Here is a 23567-nt window from a genome sequence, read left to right as displayed (position 1 = left end):
GATTGGTCGGACCAGCGTTGAACAGACCTGAGCACGGGAGCTTCCTGTTTTAGTCTCTGTCTATAGGCAGGGAGCAACAAAATGAAGGTGTGGTCAGCTTTTCTGAAAGGAGAGCGGGGGAGGGCCTTATATGCGTTGCGGAAGTTAGAATAACAATGATCCACGGTTTTTACCAGCCCTGGTAGCACAATCGATATGCTGATAGAATTTACCATAGCAACAAAGTCATAAAACACACACACACACACACACTAAAGTGTTCCCCCATTTTCTAATTGGAGGGTCGACTATAAGGGGAAAAAAAGAACTGTCTCTATGGCTACAAAGAACACAGCTTTTAAACCTGTCCAACAATGTCATGAATTCCACAGATTAGCCAGGTCTGAGTTCATGTAAATATCATACAGCTATTAGATCGAGCCTAGGCTACTTCTCCATGCACTACTCACACAATGTCAATATAAGAAAAGATATACGGCGAGGCGTGGCTTAACGTGACCACACACCCAAGTAGGGTACTCCCGTTACTCCCATGTAATTAGCCTAACTTTGGCGTCATCCTAAACAAACTACTGACACTTTCAGCAGCATCACTTGTCGTTATTAAAATACTTGGCTGTCACAACAAATTACTTGCATGATACTTATTCTGCCATTCATTTATTACCCGATCTGCTAACACTTATTCTGCCGTCACTGTTTGTTTCCCCATAGCTTTTTCGCCGGTTAGCTGATGTTAGCGAGATAAGCAAATTAGATTGAGATTAATTTGTCTGAGATGTCGTGTCGTGTCGCGTAGCTACTTCCTGTCTTTTCCTACTCTTGAACGGTCTTGAGTTATTTGGCCTATATGTCCTTCCGACTTTCCAGAGACTAACTGGGGACACAACCCTACCAAATGGACCAAAGCAAAGTAGCCTATGATGAGATCTACACCCAGTTGGTGGAATCTCCAGGTTTGCGTAAATATCCAAATGCAGAAGAATATTATAGCTGTTACAGCTCACTCGTCATAACTACAAGATAACTAGCAACCTTTATACAAAGCGATTTACCGCGGATTAAGTGTTTGAACACACATACATGTATAGCGTAACCGGAGCCCACCGTTTTACATCGTCATCAAGCATGAAACAATGAGGTCCGCCGAACCAGGTACTTGGGCAGCTGATGAAACTGAATTTGGTGGTCTTTTCTCATACCATTGTTGAAACAAAAAAGGATACAACAGCTTTTCGGCATCTTAAAAGCAGGGTTAGTTAGCTAATTGAAGAAAGTCCGTTGGGATCGGCTCTTTGGCTGATAATCGTGACTTGCATTCCATGTGACAGTCATGCTAACATTGTTCATGCTAACATTTTTACATTTAGAATGAAAGTGTTTTTAGGTATGATGTCGTTTGTTGATTAAGTTAGTTGAATGAAGACTAATTCAGCCATGGCATTGTAAACATTATTTTGGTTAGCTAGCTAGCTAGCTAGCTAGCTAGCTAATGCTGTGCCTATTCAGTTTTTTTCTGTTATCTATAGAAACACCTAGGAATGTGTTTATGGTTGAACTTTCTGTAAGTTTTCCTTCAAAATTGTTGGTCAAAGCTGAGTGCATAGTGGAAGTTTAAGCACCACAATAGAGTCAGACAGCGCCACCAAGACTGAGTGCACACTGCAAAGAGCGTGTTGTAGGTTGCGCGTCAAAGGGTTTGTGTGGTGAAGAAACAGGGGTGCGAATAACGGCTTAAAAATGTTCACTTTGACAGGCCTGGTATTGATGTGTATGCAGGATTCATCTGAGAAAGAGACCTTTGTATCAGCATGACTCCCACTCGAAACCAAGGTTGAATTAAAAAAGACATTTAAAAAATGAACACTGAAAAATGGCTGAATTAAGAAGAGGCACATAATCGGGGATAGAGAAATAAGCAACAAGCAAAAGACAGAAATACAGAGAAAGAGTTATTTTAAGATCTCTGTGTGTTCTATAATGACAAATCAGACCGAGTGCCTCTGCTGCTCAATGTAACATGCTTAATTCTGAGATTCTGGAACATTTTCAATTTAAGGAACCAAAGGTAAAACAATAAACAGCCTCTCTGCCCCAGTGGTAGATGAGAGGTAACCTGCATGACCCTCCATCTACAGACACTTCTGTCAGACTCTGACCACACCTCCCTCTCAAGCTTTCCCACGCCAACCACTGACCTGACCCGGTCACCACAAGAACTGTAACGCATCAATACACCTGACCTGGCTTGACCAAATCAGCAGTACCACCCAAAATCGACTCCAAATGAGTATTTTCCCTACTATCAAAGCTGTTTTGGGGACCCCAACTGGAAACTACTCTATTCTAGGGGTTCCAAATGGAGCATAGACAGTACACACTCTGCACCCAAAGACAGAGTCCGGAGGAAATGTGCAAATTTTAATGTTATATCAGTTGGAGGAATAATATTTGGGTGAGGAGAGCTGAAAGACTGGAGAGCACTATTTCTACTGCCGAGAGGGATGCTGCTAGTGTCAGGTTGACTATACAAGAATAATGAAGAAAGAAAGATCTGTAGGGTGCACATTCCAATATCAACACTGAGTAGGACATAGTGCTGGTGAGGTAAGGCAAGGAGAAGTGGAAGAAAGGCAGAGGATGTAAAAAGGTGAGAGGACGAGAGGAAACGGAAATAGAGGAGAGGAGAGGTCAAAATAGATCTGAACATGTGGACCAGAAAGAGATTCATGTCAGAGATGGAGAGAGTAGGGTAGGCAGAGAGAGAAATAAGTGAGGGGGAGAGAAATAAGTGAGGGGGAGAGAGAGAGAGAGAGAGAGCGCACGTCAGGGCTGCTCACATGAACAAATAAATTGTGGCTGTAGTTAGGCAGCTGGGTGCTGAGAGGGGCAGTGTGGGTTTATTGATAGAACAGAGGGGGAGAGGAGGGATAGAGGACGGAAGAGGGGGAGAGAGGGTCGAAAGGGGGAGGGCGAGCGGACGAGATGAGAGAAATTGACAAGGGAAAGAGAAGGAGGGGGGAAGGAAAGAGGGAAGGAAAAAGAGAAGGAGGGGAGACAGTTCTGTAAATAAATGTGGGTATGTTCCTTCTGACAGATGGGAGGCTGGAGGCATTCCGGAACTTCACTTATAGTGCCTTTGGAAAGTATTCAGACCCCTTTACCTTTTCCACATTTTGTAACATTACAGTCTTATTCTAAAATGTATTAAATACATTTTTGCCCCTCATCAATCTACATACAATAGCCCATAATGACAAAGCAAAAACAGGTTTTTAAAATGTTTGCAAATGTATTACAAATAAAAAAACAGAAATACATGATTTACATAAGTATTCAGACCCTTTGCAATGAGACTCAAAATTAAGCTCAGGTGCATCCTGTTTTTATTGATCATCCTTAAGATGCGTCTAAATTTGATTGGAGTCCACCTCTGGTAATGATTTGGAAAGGCACACACACCTGTCTATATAAGGTCCCACAGTTGACAGTGCATGTCAGAGCAAAAACCAAGCCATGATGCCGAAAGAATTGTCTGTAGAGCTCTGAGACAGGATTGGTATCGTGGCTCAGATCTGGGGAATGGTACCAAAAAAATGTCTGCAGCATCGAAGGTCCCCAAGAACATAGTGGCCTCCATTATTGGTCTGGACAAGGGGAAAAGAACGACATTAACGCAGACACGGGGAAGCCGGCTGAGGCATGACGTGGGATGGGAGCCTGCCGAGCCAACCGAAGCAAGAAAACCTCCCGAGCCAGCTAAGGCATGGAAGCCCGACGAGCCAGCTGAGGCACCCCCGGTTCCTTCGGCAGCGGCACCCGGACCCGACGTCACCAACCCCAACGGAGGAAAAAAAAAAACTCCCCGATGCTTCCAATATTTGAGTTTGCATTCTGTGAGGACAGACACTGGGAGACGAGAAGCAAGTACAGGGAGTGAATATTTAAAATAATGGACATGAAACAAAACAAGGACAGCGTCGGAACAATGGGAACAAAACAACATTAATGTAGACACGGGGAAGAAACTGAGGAAGTGGCAGATATAGGGGAGACAATCAATAAGGTAATAGAGTCCAGGTGAGTCCAATGAAGCGCTGATGTGTGTAACAATGGTGACAGGTGTGCGTAATTATGGGCCCTCGAGCGCCTGAGAGGGGGAGTGGGAGCAGGCGTGACAAAGACTCTTCCTAGAGCTGGCCTCCCGGCCAAACTGAGAAATGGGGGCGGGAGAAGGGCCTTGGTCAGGGAGTTGACCAAGAACCTAATGTTCACTCTGACAGAGCTCTAGAGTTACTCTGAGGACATGGGAGAACCTTCCAGAAAAATAACCATCTCTCAGCAACACTACACCAAATCAGGCCTTTACGGTAGAGTGGCCGGACGGAAGCCACTCCTCAGTAAATGGCAAATGACAGCCCGCTTGAAGTTTGCCAAAAGGCACTTAACCTCTTTGGGCTGAGATCCTGCTAACGGGATCGATATGACAGTCAGTGAATGTGCAGGGCGCAAAATTCAAAACAGAAATCCCACAATTAAAATTCCTCAAACATAAAAAGTATTTTACACCATTTTAAAAGATACACTTCTTGTTAATCCCACCACAGTGTCCAATTTCAAAAAGGCTTTACAATGAAAGCAATCCAAACGATTATGTTAGGTCAGAGCCAAGTCACAGAAAAACACAGCCATTTTTCCAGCCAAAGAGAGGAGTCACAAAAAGCAGAAATGGAGATAAATTAATCACTAACCTTTGATGATCTTCATCAAATGACACTCGTAGGACTTCATGTATGTTTTGTTCGATAAAGTTCATATTTATATTTAAAAAATCTGTTTACATTGGCGGGTTACGTTCAGTCGTTCCAAAATATCCGGTGATTTTGCAGAGAGCCACATCAATTTACAGAAATACACATAATAAACATTGATAAAAGATACAACTATTATACATGGAACTTTAGATAAACTTCTCCTTAATACAACCGCTGTGTCAGATTTCAAAAAAGCTTTACCGAAAAAGCACACCATGCAATAATCTGAGTACAGCGCTCAGAGACCAAAACAAGCCAAACAGATATCCGCCATGTTGTGTAGTCAACAGAAGTCAGAAATAGCATTACAGGGCCTAGCGAGAGACCACCACAGACTCTGGGTTCGCGCCCAGGCTCTGTCGTAACCGGCTGCGACCGGGAGGTCCATGGGGCGACGCACAATTGGCCTAGCGCCGTCCAGGTTAGGGATATCCTTGTCTCATTGCGCACCAGCGACTCCTGTGGCGGGCCGGGCGCAGTGCGCACTAACCAAAGTTGCCGGGTGTTTCTTCCAACACATTGGTGCGGCTGGCTTCCGGGTTGGACGCACGCTGTGTTAAGAAGCAGTGCAGCTTGGTTGGGTTGTGTATCGGAGGACGCATGACTTTCAACCTTCGTCTCTCCCGAGCCCGTACGGGAGCTGTAGCGATGATACAAGATAGTAGCTACTAACAATTGGATACCACAACATTGGGGAGAAAAAGGGGTCAAATTCAATAATAATAAATAAAATAAAAATAAATAGCATTAGAAATATTCACTTTGATGATCTTCATCAGAATGCACTCCCAGGAATCCCAGTTCCACAATAAATGTTTCTTTTGTTCGATAATTTCCATAATTTATGTCCAAATACCTCCTTTTTGTTTGCGCGTTTAGCCCAGTAATCCAAATTCATGACACGCGATCACTAGGTGCAGACGAAGTCAAAAAGTTCCATTACAGTCCGTAGAAACATGTCAAACGATGTATAGAATCAATCTTTATGAAGTTAACATAAATCTTCAATAATGTTTCAACCGGACAATTCCTTTGTCCGGTTGAAACAAGCTAACTATCACGTGAATGAGCGTGGCCAGCTCGCGGCTCTCTGGCAGACCTCTGAGTCATTCGCCCCCACTTCACAGTAGAAGCATCAAACAGGGTTCTAAACACTGTTGACATCTAGTGGAAGCCTTAGGAAGTGCAATATGACCCCATAGACACTGTGTATTCAATAGGGAATGAGTTGAAAAACTACAAACCTCAGATTTCCCACTTCCTGGTTGGATTTTTTCTCAGGTTTTTGCCTGCCACATGAGTTCTGTTATACTCACAGACATCATTCAAACAGTTTTAGAAACTTCAGAGTGTTTTCTATCCAAATCTACTAATAATATGCATATATTAGACAGTTTACGCGGGGCACCTTATTCATCCAAGCTACTCAATACTGCCCCCAGCCATAACAAGTTAAAGGACTATGACCATGAGAAACAAGATTATCTGGTTTGATGAAACCAAGATCGAACTCTTTGGTCTGAATGCCAAACGTCATGTCTGGAGGAAACCTGGCACAATCCCTACCGTGAAGCATGGTGGTGGCAGAATCATGCTGTGGGAATGTTTTTCAGCGGCCGTACAGAGATCCTTGATGAACCTGCTCCTCAGAATGGGGCAAAAGTTCACCTTCTAACAGGACGACGGCCCGAAGCACACAGCCAAGACAAAGCAGGAGTGGCTTCCGGACAAGTCTCTGAATGTGCATGAGTGGCCCAGCCAGAGCTCGGACTTGAACCCAATCGAACATCTCTGGAGAGACCTAAAAATAGCTGTGCAGCAACCCCCCCCCCAACTGTTTTTGCTTTGTTATTATGGGGTATTGTGTATAGATTGATGAGGGAAAAAAATACAATTTAATACATTTTAGAATAAGGCTGTAACATAAAAACATTTCAAGTGGTCTGAATACTTCCCGAATGCACTATACCAAAACACGCCATCATATCATGGCTGCCTAATCGGCACAACCATCACTGGATCACCACAGCAAGCATAAATGGCTAGAACACCAGCCCCATGGTTTGGTAGAGGACACTCAGAGAACCAGGGCAGGAACCATAGACTTTAGCCTATAAGCAGAAACAGGGAGACCAGAGGTTTTATGGAAGAAGAACGCCATCTGCCTCTGCTCTGAAAAGGATAGGGTAGAGAAGAGAGAAGTCTACAATAAGTCTTTGTACTGTCTAAACAACCCAGTTATAAAAGCATTGGCCTGATTCTGTAGACATATCTATAGGGGGACAGGACTGGTGTGTGAGTACGCACATGCATTGCACACACACACAGCCTGAGGGGTTCTGGTTCTTGTCTCCTCAGAGAACCCTGTGCCTCCTTGCCAGCTGTGTGTCCTCGCAGTCTGCCACGCACTCTCGCTGCCGTGGCTATGACGTCACGGCTAACCTAAACACCCCGTCAGGCTCCGGATAAAACAAACACACACACACAGAGCAGCGGAGGAAGAGACGCAGGCAGCCCCACTCAGCTTCCTGGAACCCACTGATTCTAAAGCTGGAGATGTTTTGTCTCCCGACTGCTGTAGAGGAGTCGGAGGTTCGGAGCTTTGGGAATACGGCCCTGGGAAATCTTGGATTTTGGAACACGGTAGCGGTGGTCTGTTTCCTGTATTGCAGGGCCACTTCCTTTTCACACAACAATAAAAAAACTTGAAATGTGTACATTTTTCAGAGTCCCCCCCCCCCCCCAAAAAAAACCCTGCCTCTATCAGTCTGTTAGCCAGGTAGTCAGTCAGCCAGGTCTCAGAAGATCCCTGTGAAACATGGTTCATTTTGTTAGGGGATCAGCCTAACCAAACAGCCCCCTAGCATGAATATAAACCCCAATGCCTTTCACCAAGCTGTCTGGATCACAAAAAGTTTAGAGAACGGTTCCTTCACTTTCTTTTTTTACCCAGCTCCTGGCCCACTGGATGGGTGACCCCAGACATCAAGGTAATTTGACCTCTGCGACCTCATGTAATCCCTCAATGCAGACATGTACCCTGCAGGTACAAGCGTCAGTCTAACAGTGTAATAAGGGTACGAGGTTGTAATAAGGGTGTAATACAAATGTGCTTTGGGATGAGGGTGGGGTTAGCCATTTAGCAGCTAGTGCTAAACTGTGTTTAAGCCCAGCAGGGAAACACAAAGGCCATTATTACTGAGAGACATCAGTGGTCATACAGACACACACCCACACGCACATACGCGCGCGCACCCACACGTCTCGGTTTCTGTTGGGAGGAGACGAATGAGGTGAGATTGAGGATCGGAGAGGGCGGGACAAAAGAGAGAAAGCCAAGAAAGAGAACAGGAGAAAGAGAAGAAAACCATGGATTCTCAAAAACACACCACTTGTTTGAAGCATTTTGTTGTTGAACAGAACTCATTTAATTTTCCAGATGATTTGGCCTACGCAGAGACATTCCTTCCTTATTTACACACTGCGATCCCCAGTCCCCTACTCGCTCTTATTAATAAAACATTGGGCTTTTACAATAGCCATCAATAAAATTCTCACATACAGGCAGAAGAGAAAATAAACTGAAGAGGAGACAAAAAGTAAAGGCATTAAACGGTAATTGAGTGAGCTGGAGGCACCACAAGCTAAACATCAATTAGTACCGTGCCACTTTTAATGCAATACATTCTGACCACAGAGCACACCGACATGCACGTGCGCGATCGCACAAGCGCACTCGGACGCATGCAAACACACACACGTCGTTATTAAATTTCCTTTCAATTTGTACAGCAACACCTGAGGTGTAGCTAATTTGGAATGACTCCAACTGACGACCTGCCAAACACAGAGAGAGACAGAGAGAGAGAGAGAGAGAGACAAAGAAAGGATTCACAGTTTCACAGACGGCTGTGCTAACTGGGCATGGCAATGAGCGACTGCTGGAGCCGCCTAGAGCCGTCTGGCACGTTACTAAAGCTTACCCTTACGATATGCTGGGCTAGCACTCAGACATGCTTTATAACCAACCAAAACAGGGCCTCAGAAGCATCATTCTAAAAACAGGTCATAATCAGAGGACTAAATACTGTAATGAGTCAGAATATACTCTCAAAACCTGTAAAGTGAAGTGCATCCTAATGTCAAAGGTCAATTGGACTTTCACCTTACAGTCCATTGCTTCCTGACTCACAGGTCATTGGAGTCCATCAACGAGCACTACTTCCTGGGTCACTGAGGACTTGTGCCTCCCATTGGGTTCATATTGGGCATGATTAGTATAGTGAACGTGAGAAAGGGTCTGTATTGTTCCCCTCGGTCATGTTAGGGCCGTTATCACCCCGATTACTCTTGCCTGCATTGTGTGGCCCTGCTCCATTTATTTAGATTCAGTTGCTAACAATGAAAACATTGCCTCGGACCCCCCGCTCCTACAGGGCACAAACATTACATTAGCAAAGCAATAATAATAATGACAGAGGCATATAAATAGTAAGGGGAAGTAACTGAGTGGTTATGAGGGGAAATAAGAGTAAACAGACAAAAATATGAATGATAGAGTTGAACAATTGATTTCACTGAACTAACTGGCAGAGCGACAGTAGTCACAATGTTACCTCAGAGGCTTTAGAGAGTGGATCATAAAGGCTGTGTGTGTGTGTGAGGGGGGGGGGGGGGGTCAGTATATGTGTGAATTAGTAAACGTGTCTGTCCAGTATGTGGATGTTCCGTACGTGTGTTTGTGAGTATAGTGAGAGGCAAATGTAAGTGTGTATGTATAATCACAATTATAATTTGTGTAATGCAAATCAGCACACTCCACTCTAAGGTTATTTTTTTACATGTATTATTTTAACCTTTATTTAACTAGGCAAGCAAGTTCTTATTTACTATGACAGCCTAGGAGCAGTGGGTTAACTGCCTTGTTCAGGGGCAGAACGACAGAATTTTACCTCGTCAGCCTTCGGTTTACTGGCCCAACGCTCTAACCACTAGGTTACCTGCTGTCTATAAGGACACAGCAGAGCAGCAGTGCAGAGCAGCAGTGCAGATTGCCTCATGGCCCTGCGTGTGCCTGCTACCGTGCAAGTAGTGTGATTGACAGTTGAGAGCTGACGTGGTTTTAATGAAAGTGAATTAGGCGTGTTGTGGTTGGCTAGCCGTACTGCAGTACACTAAAGCACAGAGCACCACTCCACTGTAATCAACCACTGTTAGACCACACCGCACAGCCGCGTGATGATACACACACACAGACCCATGCATGTCCACACACACACACACACACACACACACACACACACACACCAGAGTTCTGAGAAATTGTCGGGTGTTACCTCAAAAGTCATTAGATTAGATGTCCACTGCAAAAGACTACTTAACCTTATCCCAAATCATGCTTGGCTTAGTCTTACACACACCCCGAGCCCGACAAACTCTTACCTGCATCATGAGAGCCAAGTTCCATCAACCCTGTAACAATTTTACATTCAATGTCTTAACAGTGTTAACATCTCTCGGTGTAATAACACACGTAAAATGTGTACCACACACTCTCTGTGTAGTATTGGCGTACTGTGTACCACACACTCTCTGTGTAGTAGTGGCGTACTGTGTACCACACACTCTCTGTGTAGTATTGGCGTACTGTGTACCACACACTCTCTGTGTAGTATTGGCGTACTGTGCACCACACACTCTCTGTGTAGTATTGGCGTACTGTGCACCACACACTCTCTGTGTAGTATTGGTGTACTGTATCTTACCTGCGAGAGCATCCTGAGCCTCGAAGAAGGTGCTGAGGCCTCCCTTCACATAGGCCAGACTGCCCTCATTCTTCTTAGTGGCCTGCTTCTTCAGGTTACTGGCTGCCATACGCAACTGGTCGAAACTGAGAGGGGGGAGTGCCATCAGTCAGAGGAGTTGTGTGTGCGTATTCTTTTGTGTGTGTAACAGAGTGCATGTGCGCCATGCCTGAGTGAGTGTGAGCTTGCGTGTCCGCAGGAGGGTGTGTGTGTGTGTGTGTGTCCTGGGAGTGAATGGAGGTTTCCTCTGGAGGAAGAAACACATGCCCTGTCAACCAAAAACAACCCGACCCAATGGACCCTGAAGTTCTGCAGTAACTAGTCAGCACTCGGCAGGATCCAACCGTTAGACTGGGGGGGGGGGGGGGGGGGGGGGGTTAGTTGGAGGGGAACCATGACAGATGACGGAAAGGAAACCAGGGGAGACCAATAATAACCTGACAGACAGGCTGACAAACACTGTCCTAGTATGACAAAGACCAGGGGTTAGAGGTCAACAAGAGAAAGGACACTTCCTTCACATGTCCAACGTTTTCTTGTTAGGTCAAAAATCAAAGTAGGAATGGAGGTAGATTGTATTTGTTTACAGACTAAACCGGTCTCTGGGTTAGTGGATAGATTGGAAGGTCTGAGAACCATGTAAAAGACAACATTAAAAAAGGTTCTCTCGTCTCAAGTCACACCAATAGTTTCAAAAGTTGAACTAAGCTGCCGACAAAGAAAACATCTAGGATTCATGTGTATGTTTGTGACTAGTAGTTTGGTTGTTTGGGCTGACGTTCATGAAGACGTTACAGTGCCTTCAGAAAGTATTCACACCCCTGGACTTTTTTCACAGTGTGTTGTGTTACAGGCTGTAATTACATTTACATGTTGTGTCCCTGGTGGACACAGAATACCCCACAATGTCAAAGTGGAATTTTGATTTTAGAAATGTTTACAAATGATAAAACATTTAAAGCCGAAATGTCTTGAGTCAATACGTATTCAACTCCTTTGTTACGGCAAGCCTGAATATATTCAGGAGTAAAGACTCATAATAAGTTGCATGGACATAATGTGCATAATGTGCAATATTAGTGGTTAACAACATTTTTGAATGACTACATCATCTCTGTACCCCACACATACAGATAATTGTAAGGGTCCTCAGTCGAGTAGTGAATTTCAAAAACAAATTCAACCACAAAGATAAGGGAGGTTTTCCAATGCCTCGCAAAGAAGGGCACCCATTGGTTGATGGGTAAAAAAAAATAAAAAGCAGACACTGAATATCCCTTTGAGCATGGTGAAGTTATTAATTACGCTTTAGTTGGTGTATCAATACACTCAGTCGTCCTTCCTAACTCAGTTGCCAGAGAGGAGTAAAACCGTTCCGAGCAATGGTGATTTTAAAACCGTTCCAGAGTTTAATGGCTGTGATGGGAGAAAACTGAGGCTGAATAAAAAACATTGTCGCTACTCCACAATACTAACCTAAATGACAGTGTACAAAGATGGAAGTCTGTACAGAATAAAAATAATTCCAAAACATGCAATAACTTTGCAATAAGGCACTAAAGTAATACTCCAAAAAATATGCCAAATAAATGAACTTCCTGTCCTGAATACAAAGCATTATGTTTGGGGCAAATCCAACACAACACATCACAGACTACCACTCTTCATGTTATGGAAATGCTCGTCATCAGCCAAGGATTAGAGAGATTTTTTTTAGGATAAAAAGAAACAGAACAGAATTAAGCACAGGCAAAATCCTCGAACCTGGACTTGGTTCAATCTGCTTTCCAACAGACACTGGGAGACAAATTCACCTTTCAGCAGGACAATAACCTAAAACTCACAGCCAAATATTTCACAGTTGCAAACCAAGACAACGGAGTGGTCTACTTGCAGTTTGACTTAAATCAGTTTGGAAATCTATGGCAAGACTTGAAAATGGCTGTCTAGCAATGATCAACAACCAACTTGACAGGGCGAGGAGTTTAAAAAAATAATAAAATGGAAAAATATATTACAATCCAGGTGTGCAAAACTCTTAGAGATTTACCCAAAGGTGATTATTGATTCAGGGTGTTGAAAACTTAATGCATCTAATCAAGATATTAGTTTGTCGTTAATCTTATAATTTACACTTGACATTTGAGTATTTAGTGTAGATCGATTAAAAAAAAAGACAATTCAATCCACTTCTAACCGAATTTGTAACACAAAAGTCAAGGGGTGTGATTACTTTCTGAAGGCACTGTAGTTGAAGGAGTGCTGTCTGATTGGCTGGTATAGGAGAAAGATGGTTGTGATTGGCTGCGTCTCAGACCCAGAGGCCGTAAAAAATAAAAATTGGTTGGTCTGACCTACCTGGTGACAGAGTGGTTCTCGATAAGGTACCAAGTAGCTGAGAAGTTCTCGCTGGTGAACTCTCCACTCACACCTGGAAACAATGCCTCCAGATCTTTCAGAGGGACCTTACCCCTGGGGGAGAAAACACACACATACAAGAGATTACCAAGGAAATTAAATATGTATGTTTTATGTCTCCTATGTTATGATCATGCTGTGGTCCCTGTATGGTTCAGTTGGTAGAGCATGGTGCTTGCAATGCCAGGATTGTGGGGTTTGAATCCTGGGGCCACCAATATGTAAAATGGATGCATGCATGACTGCAAGTCACTTTCAGTTAAGTGTGTACTAAAAGGCATATATTATTATGCTGCAAAACCCATTTCCCTCTTTGACAATAAAGTTGGAGCATGAAATCTACACAAACACAGAATTAGAGGGAATGCTTACAACTGTACATAGTTACTCAAATAAGAAAGAACATTTACCAGTTACATATATACAAAATAACAAGAACTTCATTCCATAATGTGAAAGGTAAGTTGACGTGTTGGTATAAAGTCCTCCAGCGGGGTCAGCGTGAGGCCAGGCCGTGCCCAAAGAGGAAGGCCCGGGCATGGGAAGAGCAGTGTGTGACGCCACTGGAGGACCCAGAAGTTGTTAGGAACGTTTGATCTGTGGTAATGACCCGTGGGCTACACAAACTAAACTCTAAAATGAAACCCACCACCCACCCAGCCTCTACTGTAGTGGAACACACTGAGCCCTGAGGGGATAAATACACACACACACACACACAGCAGAGCAGAGCAGAGCAGAATTATCTCAGTGCCGATCGGTAAAGATGGGTAGTCATGGGAAAGAATTGGGAGAAAGAGAGGGAGGGTGAAACTGCAAGTTTGATCACCATGAAAGTTTAACGTCAATTAACCTCTCAAAGCTCTTTCGTCTCAAAGTTCTCGTGCTGCTTCTTGTAACGGTGTGGCTCAGTTGGTACGAGTGTTTCGCTAGCAATGTACAGGTTGCAGACTGAATTCCTAGACCATATATATATATATATACACACAATAAAAATGTACTCACCGCACTGTTAGTAGACGCTTTGTAAAGCGCCTAAGTGGCATATTACATTTATACAGTTGAAGTCGGAAGTTTACATACACTTAGGTTGGAATCATTAAAACTCGTTTTTCAACCACTCCACAAATATCTTGTTAACAAACTATAGTTTTGGCAAGTCGGTTAGGACATCTAAGTCATTTTTCCAACAATTGTTTACAAACAGATTATTTAACTTATAATTCACTGTATCACAATTCCAGTGGGTCAGAAGTTTACATACACTAAGTTGACTGTGCCTTTAAACAGCTTGGAAAATTCCAGAAAATTATGTCATGGCTTTAGAAGCTTCTGATAGGCTAATTGACATAATTTGGGTGAATTGGAGGTGCACCTGTGGATGTATTTCAAGGCCTACCTTCAAACTCGGTGCCTCTTTGCTTGACATCATGGTAAAACCAAAAGAAATCAGCAAAGACCTCAGAAAGAAATGTGTAGACCTCCACAAGTCTGGTTCATCCTTGGGAGCAATTTCCAAAGTTCATCTGTACAAACAATAGTACGCAAGTATAAACACCATGGGACCACGCAGCCATCATAACGCTCAGGAAGGAGATGAGTTCTGTCTCCTAAAGATGAACGTACTGTGGTGTGAAAAGTGCAAATCAATCCCAGAACAACAGCAAAGGACCTTGTGAAGATGCTGGAGGAAACAGGTACAAAAGTATCTATATCCACAGTAAAACAAGTCCTATATTGACATAACCTGAAAGGCTGCTCAGCAAGGAAGAAGCCACTGCTCCAAAACCACCATAAAAAAGGCAGACTAAAAAAGCAAGTGCACATGGGGACAAAGATCATACTTTTTTGGAGAAAATGTCCTCTGGTCTGATGAAACAAAAATATAACTATTTGGCCATAATGACCATTGTTATGTTTGGAGGGAAAAGGGGGAGGCTTGCAAGCCGAAGAACACCATCCCAACCGTGAAGCACAGGGGTGGCAGCATCATGTTGTGGGGGTGCTTTGCTGCAGGAGGGACTGGTGCACAAACCAAAATAGATGGCATCATGAGGGTAGAAAATTATGTGGATATATTGAAGCAACATCTCAAGACATCAATCAGGAAGTTAAAGCTTAGTTGCAAATGAGTCTTCCAAATGGACAATGACCACAAGCATACTTCCAAAGTTAGGGAAAAATGGCTTAAGGACAACAAAGTCAAGGTATTGGAGTGGCCATCACAAATCCCTGGCCTCAATCCAATAGAACATTTGTGGGCAGAACTGAAAAAGCGTGTGCGAGCAAGGAGGCCTACAAACCTGACTCAGTTACACCAGCTCTGGCAGGAGGAATGGGCCAAATCCACCCAACTTATTGTGGGAAGCTTGTGGAAGGCAATCTGAAACGTTTGACCCAAGTTTAAATTGTTTAAGGCAATGCTACCAAATACTAATTGAGTGTATATAAACTTCTGACCCACTGGGGATGTGATGAAAGAAATAAAAGCAGAAATAAATCACTCTACTATTATTCTGAAATTTCAGATTCTTAAAATAAAGTGGTGATCCTAACTGACCTAAGACAGGGAATTTTTACTAGGATTAAATGTCAGGAATTGTGAAAAACTGAGGTTACATTTTTTTTGGCTAAGGTGTATAAACTTTCGACTTCAACTGTACATATGTATCTTGAAAGAGAGCGAGAGAGAAAAAGAGAGGGAGATTGAGAGAGAGAGTAAAAGAGAACTTTCGCAGTCTGTTCAGTTATTCCCTCACCTCCAAACCTGGCAAAGTATCAAAGCCTGCTTTAATATATATCGGCTCTGCTGCTCTGCTCTACACAGACGGACAGGAAGCACATACGTATACGCTGTGAGAAACCCTGCCCAAGTTCAGTAGGCTAACTCAAAATAAGCAGTTACAGTCCTGACTCCGGAAATGATCACTCGAGCATCGCGGCTTGGACGGTGCTAGGACGGGGTTTGTTCCTCTGTAGCATGCGGACCAAAATAAAAAGGAACACGTTGATGAAGACATCACCAGGAAGTGTTTCGCAGACCAACAAGAGGACTTCCTTTAAAAATATAGACTTTTTCAAACAATATAATCATATAGATAAAGAAAACAGACAGACCCAAACATTAACGATATCAAAGCTGTCCAGACCCACATGTTCCTACTGCATCCATCTCCAGTGATTGTAAGACTCTTTGCCATATGACCTCAAATTGAGCTATTCTGCATTTCCTCTGTCACCTTTTCAATATTGAAATAATGATTTGATTCTTCCATATATATTGCTGTAGAGCATGAGTTAAGTGTACCACAACAAGATGACTTCTTGTTTGACCTCTCTGTATAACCAATCAGTGACATCACCACCAGACAAACCTGTTTAAAAATCGGTTCAAGACATCATAATTATAATCACGATGGGTTTAAACGTATTGAATTACTATAACTAAAAAGGTTGTCCGACTTCGTCCGCTTCAATTCTTCTGGTCAGCTATTTCTAGTCTGAACAGCTAGCCATCGTCTCTATAGTGAACAGAATTGGCTACATTCATTAATGTGAAGCGTTTGTGTATTGTGCACTGTGTATGTGTGCGTGTGACCCTTTTCGAGTGTGTTGACTGTACTATGTGGTTATAACATGAAGAGAAGAGCCGTACAGTTTATTAGTTAGAGCTAACTGACTGATGTAAGGGTTGTAGTAGCCTACCAGTAGGCCCAGGAAAGTGACCCTGGACATGGAGGGTTTGCAGCCCAGTCAGGGGCTCTCCTCCCTGTCCACGAGCGATCACTTGCCCCCTGGATCCCCTGGCCTCTCTAAACCAAACAAACATCAGAAGGCCTAGAGCACAGATATACCAGAACTAAACATTACATTACAGACTGTACATTCCCTGCCAGTCGCGTGGGAGGCAGAAGCCACACCATACGACCTGCCTGCTATGGCCATGTGTGGTGGCTTGCAATCTTTCTATTCCACTTTTTCCTCTCTTCTTTCTCCTTCCTTTCAGGCCATGTGTAGTGGGTTGCAATGTTTCTTTCCAACTCAATCCGCTCTTCTTTCTTTCCCTCTCCTTTAAACACAATTATGGTGTTTCCAGTGCCTTTGTGCAGCAGAAAAAGCCAGTTGTAGCCATTGCTGTGTTGGCATAACATCTCAAACATCTCCACATGGGGATTGTTTGTTTGTTAGACTCAATGACTTAAGCCTGTGTGTGTGTGTGTGTGTATGTATGTATGTATGTATGTGTGTGTCCCTACTTGTCAAAGTCGATGCCTAGCGGATTGCTGGGCCGTAGGGAGAGGGGGGAGATGCCTTTGTAGCGGTCGGTTCTCATGTCGTAATAGTTCATCTCATCCACCCACACAGCAGACTGGTCCAGAATACCTACAGCACAGACACACATCATCGCTGAGAGGACAGCCCAGATCACACACACCCAATTATAGTACCTGACAGAGCTACTATACAGTTTGTAAAGCAACACAGGACAATAGAGTATGGGTTTGTGGTGTGTTTCCATACTCTATTTCCTAGTTGCCTGAGCTTGGAAAAACTGAGAAAGATTGTCTGTTCTTGTGCAACGGGGTAGTCATTCTAGAGTTCCTCTGATGATTGACAAAGAGAGATGTGTTTGTAGATTTATATTAGAACTGCCGTGGTCGCCGAGGGCAGAAGGAGTATCTTACCGATCTTCTCAGCCTTGAGCAGTTTGAAGGAGACGGTGGAGGTGCCGTGGCCTCCTGACTTGGTGCTGACGATGATCTCTCCCTTATCGTCTTTGGCTGGGCCCACACGACACACTATCTTACTGGCTGACATCCACTCAGCCGTCAGCAAGCAGTTGTGACCACATATGGACAGACCTGAGAGAGAGAGAAAGAAGTGAGGCTAATCAAATATATAGGCGAGCTAACAGCAACAGGATAAACAACCAAGTAATAACATGAGAGAAACACTGAGAGAAAAGGCATGACACATTGACACAAACAGCAGTTTAATAAACCCGTCATTAGGGGTCAAAGTTCAGGCCAGGTCCAGTCAGTCCTGTGGGTGGCCCTGACACGAGTCTCTCACAGCTTCATCATTCTGTCCACACAGAGTGCTGTCACTTCAATGCTAAGTGGCTCAATAAATATCTATTTACTGTACTTTTACACTCTGACCCTTCTTCTCCTTGTCAGTGTGAACACTGGAATAAAGAGCGAGAGGAGAGCAAAACTCCTTCCTCTAATTTATCTGACTAGATGGAACTCGACAGTGTCAGACATGTGTAATCAAACATCATAAAAGCTTGTGAGAGATGATACAAAAATAACCCTTGAAACAAACTGTGAATAATAATATGGCCATTAAATTAAAGCACATTTCCTGCCTCTGTACTGGTCATATGCAAAAACACTATTTTTTTGCTATCTAACATATACATTAAAAGGCTAAATTTTAGGCTCTGGGGACATTAGTGGTCAGAAATAGATCCAAATGATTGGCCAGGACTCCACCTGCCAAGTCCAAGTATGTGTGAGGCCATGTCTTTCATTCGCGGGTGTCTTGATTTTAATTCTTGAAAATAACACACTGAAATTCTAGGTATATTCTAATTGGTGACATTTTGACAATATAAAAAAGTTCATAAAATGCAGCAAAAAGAAAAGGGGTAGTGGAGTTTATTTTTGTTTCACTAGCGCTACTCTTTTTCAAAGTAAAAAAAATTGTGGCCACAGATGCTTAGCTTTTTAAAAAATGTGTTCCGTTTTTAAAGTTCTGTTAAAAAAATTCAATAAAAAAAAAATTCTGTGAAACAAATTCACTAATTATAAAATATCTTACACTTTTTGGCAATTCAATTCAGATTACATTTAAACAAAACATGCAGTATTTAGATAAAATGATTAACCTGATAAGTATTTTAACCAACAATCTGTTCTACTTAAAAATATCTATTAAACAAATCATGTTCACTTATATTCCAATTTTTTGTAGAACATTTGATGGTGGTGTAGTTTTTTCTTCTTTCTTTTGCATTTTTTCTTGCAATTCAAACATGTTCTCCATGGAGCTGAGATCCATTTTTCATTTTAAAGCTAATTTCCTGCAATTCTACACATTTTACCATAGAGCTGAGACAACATTTTGCAGTTTTAAGGCTAATTTTATGCAACTATGCATTTTTCCATGGCTAAATCTGTGTTCTTACGCACAAACATAACAAAATCAATACTGCTAAATTCATTGCTTTTGGAATTTCATACTCCCTAACTTTTATTTTGGTGATTGTTAGTTCTCAAAGACTAAAGAAATATATAGGTCTATTATCTTTCATACATAGTTTATATCTGGTTTCAGGTGTTGAAGTTTTTCCATGCCGAAAATGTATTTAAAACAATATTATTCTATTTTTTTACATGCTTAGGTGGCCTGCCCAAGGATTACAATGGCAGAAAAATCTCTGCCAAAGGCATCCAATTCAATATGATTCAGATATCCAATCATTTTCTTCAGCATATAAAATCAGTTAGTTAAATGACATTCTAAAATGTTAGTCATTATTTTTTCACTTAACCAATGTTGATTATCTTGGGTGTTTTAAATGCATTCGGGTTAAACGAAACAAAAAAGTAATTTCATCTAATCTAGATTCATAAAAATGTGTTTTCCACTTCATGAAGTCATGAAAACCCATTCAATTTGATCAACAGCAACAAACAGTCCGTGTAATGTAAGCAGAGCCTGACCATCGCTGACTGGTCCAGAGAGTTCTGTGGTAGACTGTAGGCTAGTAAGGCTCTAGCCTGGCTCTGGGTAAATTAGTTACGGAGTCCAACTGCGGACGGGTCATAACGGCATGAACTCTACTGTACACAGTCTAACACACTCTCTCTCACACACACACACACACACACACACACACACACACAAACAAATGTCATCAGTGCCAGTGAAAACATTCACATCACAAACAGAATAATTGAATGCATCAAAAACAACCGCACCAATGAATTCACACACTGGCTCATTTTGAGATTACCATTACAGGAAAGTGGGAGACAAAACATTCTAGGAAGTGATTTGACTGTTGAAAGTCAAATCTAAATAACAGTGTGTGTGTGTGTGTGTGTGTGTGTGTGTGTGTGTGTGTTAGTGCTGGTCATGGAATTTCAGGTGTCATGGTCGGCGTGTCATATGTGCACAGTTATCAGCACCACACTAGCGGATATGGGCCTAACTGTCTTGCTCTTGAATAATTCATTAATTGTCAGACACAGACACCCAACCTTTTTTAACAGATATTTATTTAACATAAATCAATAAAAACCTGCATTGTTTTATAGAAAGTCTACACAAACTTTCTCTACTAAAGTGCCATAGGCTAGCGCTTATACGATAAATTACCACTAACAACAGCAACATAAATAGGTAAGAGCAAATATTAACAGTATATCTATAGGGCCATAATAAAACAAAAATAATTAAATAAATATAGAATAAAATGTTTTGCTATTTTATAGCAAACGGCGACAGCTTGTAAAATGCAAACTATGCATATTGACTTTGTCCGGCTTGAGGCACAAGCGGACAGGGTTAACAAATGTATCCCCACAGTGCTGAACATTCGCTCTGATGCGGTGTTCCTTGGCTCAAATACACACGCATCTGCGTGCCAGCTTCGACATCAATGGATAGCGAGTCTGGTTGTCTCACCACCAGGTCAGGGGATTATTTGTTGGGTCAGGCTGTTCCTGCAGGTTGTTAGTAGGTTCGGTGTCTGCACGGACTCTGAGGGGAACAGGGGCAGTGTTTTGAACTCCTCGCTTCTGGAGGAGATCCCCTAAATTCCTTTTCTTGGCAGATGGTGGCGCACTCGCACCATCATTCGAGTCATCATCTCCCTCAGTTGCAATAGCAGCAATTGCACCGACACCCCGGCTCCGGCACCCCCTGCTTCCACAATCTCTTTGAAGAGTGCATCTGTCATCTCGTTCAAATCATGCCCTTTGTATCTTGGGTCGAGGAGGGAAGACGAGGATAAAGCCATTTTATTTCCGGTAGGCTGTACTTGTCCTCGAGAACATCTTCTGGACATCTCCCTATTGAGGCTTTGTGTCAGGCCGGTGTCGTTGGGGAGGCCGGCATGAGCAGATCTCCCCCAAGTAACTGGAACACAGGCTCCACTAACTCTCAACCGAGAGGACATCAGTGAAGTCAGCCACAGGTTTCAGTGCTGCTTGGACAGATGGCAAGAGGTCTTTATCCTGCCATTTTAGGATGAGGCGATTATGTTTACGATCCGAGACCAGGACTCGTTCAATGGCTGGTGCTTCCGCCAAAACCCGCTCTACCATTTTTGGTTAGGTTCCCCACCTAGTTAAACAATGCCTTGGAAGAAAACATTTGATTGGCAGGATAAAACAAACAAATGTCAATATGCATAGTTTGCAATTTACAAGCTGTCGCCGTTTGCTATAAATGACAACACCCCCCCCCCCACCCCCCAACAACATTGAATGATTCAATGTTGCATTACTATAAGCCAATAGTAATTTCACAATAAAATTAGCTTATGTTCTGAGAAAAAAAATGTATTCAGTGCACCTGAATAACATAATTCTACGTGAACAATAATTGAATATAGCATAGCTCTGGGATTGGCAAATTTGCTGGGGTGGGGGACACAAAATCTGAATTCACGAGGGGCCACAGATGCTCGTGCGTCTGCGTACTCACATGGCAACCCCCCCCCCCCCCCATCACATTGCGAACAAAACATTTTAGCAGCCCCCTTCTTGACAGCGCAGAGACATTTAAAAAATATGTAGTTTAAAGCAGGTTTGCTGCAATTCCACACATTTTGCCATTGGACGGAGAGGAACATTTGCTGGTTGCAGATTTTAATATAATATATGAGTGACACTGACTAAAAATATCAAACAGGGGCACCAGGCTGGGTTAATTGAGTGGCTATCAGTGGCTCCCGAGTGGCGCAGCGGTCTAAGGCACTGCATCTCAGTGCCTGAGGCGTCACTAGACACCCTGGTTCCAATCTGGTTCGAATCCAGGCTGTATCACAACCGACCGTGATTGGGAGTCCCATAGGGAGGTGCACAATTGTCCCAGGTTGTCCGGGTTTGGCCGGTGTAGGCCGTCATTGTAAATAAAAATTTGTTCTTAACAGACTTGCCTAGTTAAATAAAGGTTCAATTAAAAATATATAAAAATTCTATATGTGTATTCTAATATTCTTACTTGGAACAGTAAGTTCAGACCCAGACTGAGTAAAACATTTAAAAAAGAATAAACAATTAAGTCACTGAAATATATATATAAATCACCGAAATAGATAAGTCACTCAAAAATACAGTATATTTTATATATATATATATATATATATATATATATATATATAAAAATATAAAGGTCACTCAGGTTTATCTCACTGGTCATCCCCAAAGCCAACACCTCCTTTAGCCATCTTTCCTTCCAGTTCTCTGCTGCCAATGACTGGAACGAATTGCAAAAATCGACTTGTATCTCCCTCACTAACTTAAAACATCAGCTATTTGAGCAACTAACCGATCGCTGCAGCTGTACACAGCCCATCTGAAAATAGCCCATCCAATCTACCTACCTCATTTCCATATTGCTTTTATTTACTTTTTTGCACACCAGTATGTCCACTTGCACATCATCATCTGCACATCTATCACTCGTGTTAATTTGCTAAATTGGAATTACTTCGCTACTATGGCCTATTTATTGCCTTACCTCCTCACGCCATTTGTACACACTGTACATAGACATTTTTTATTTTGTGATATTGACTGTACGTTTGTTTATTCGATGTGTAACTCTGATGTTGTTTGTGTCGCACTGCTTTGCTTTATCTTGGCCAGGTCGCAGTTGTAAATGAGAACTTGTTCTCAACTGGCCTACCTGGTTAAATAAAAGGTGAAAAAATAATATATAGATATATATATACATACACACACAAAATTTAAGGTCGGAGGTTTACATACACTTAGGTTGGAGTCATTAAAACCAGTGCACACATTTCTTGTTAACAAACTATAGTTTTGGAAAGTCGGTTAGGACATCTACTTTGTGCATGACACAAGTCATTTTTCCAACAATTGTTTACAGACAGATTATTTCACTTATAATTCACTGTATCATAATTCCAGTGGGTCAGAAGTTTACATATGCTAACTTGAATGTGCCTTTAAGCAGCTTGGAAAATTCCAGAAAATGTCATGGCTATAGAAGCTTCTCATTGACTCAAATGATGTCAATTAGCCTATTGGAGGTGTACCTGTGGACATATTTTAAGGACTACCTTCAAACTCGGAGCCTCTTTGCTTGACATCATGGGAAAATCAAAAGAAAATCAGCCAAGACCTCAGAAAAACATTTGTAGACCTCCACAAGTCAGGTTCATCCTTGGGAGCAACTTCCAAATGTCTTAATTAAGGTACCACGTTCATCTGTACAAACAATAGTACGCAAGTCTAAATACCATGGGATCACGCAGCCATCATAA

General features: G+C 42.5%; 1 protein-coding gene across 5 annotated transcripts in view; it reads right to left on the bottom strand.

The window, feature by feature from the left end:
- LOC110521760 (exocyst complex component 2) overlaps positions 1 to 23567 on the bottom strand; it is an 86807-nt gene that overhangs the window by 44248 nt on the left and 18992 nt on the right. For 4 of the 5 annotated variants that reach the window (XM_036969306.1, XM_036969308.1, XM_036969307.1 and 1 more), the window contains 5 exons: positions 17722 to 17898; positions 17293 to 17419; positions 12977 to 13090; positions 10580 to 10704; positions 10257 to 10286 (listed from right to left, as the gene is read on the bottom strand). In XM_036969306.1, coding sequence (XP_036825201.1) covers positions 10257 to 10286; positions 10580 to 10704; positions 12977 to 13090; positions 17293 to 17419; positions 17722 to 17898 — 573 coding nt within the window. The remainder of the gene's footprint in view (positions 1 to 10256; positions 10287 to 10579; positions 10705 to 12976; positions 13091 to 17292; positions 17420 to 17721; positions 17899 to 23567) is intronic. The other variant, XM_036969310.1, reaches the window with a different exon arrangement.

This window comes from Oncorhynchus mykiss, chromosome 30 (genome assembly GCF_013265735.2).
Source record: "Oncorhynchus mykiss isolate Arlee chromosome 30, USDA_OmykA_1.1, whole genome shotgun sequence".
NCBI lineage: Eukaryota > Metazoa > Chordata > Actinopteri > Salmoniformes > Salmonidae > Oncorhynchus > Oncorhynchus mykiss.
Note: the sequence above shows the minus strand (reverse complement) of the source record. Positions and strands in the feature narration are given on the sequence as shown.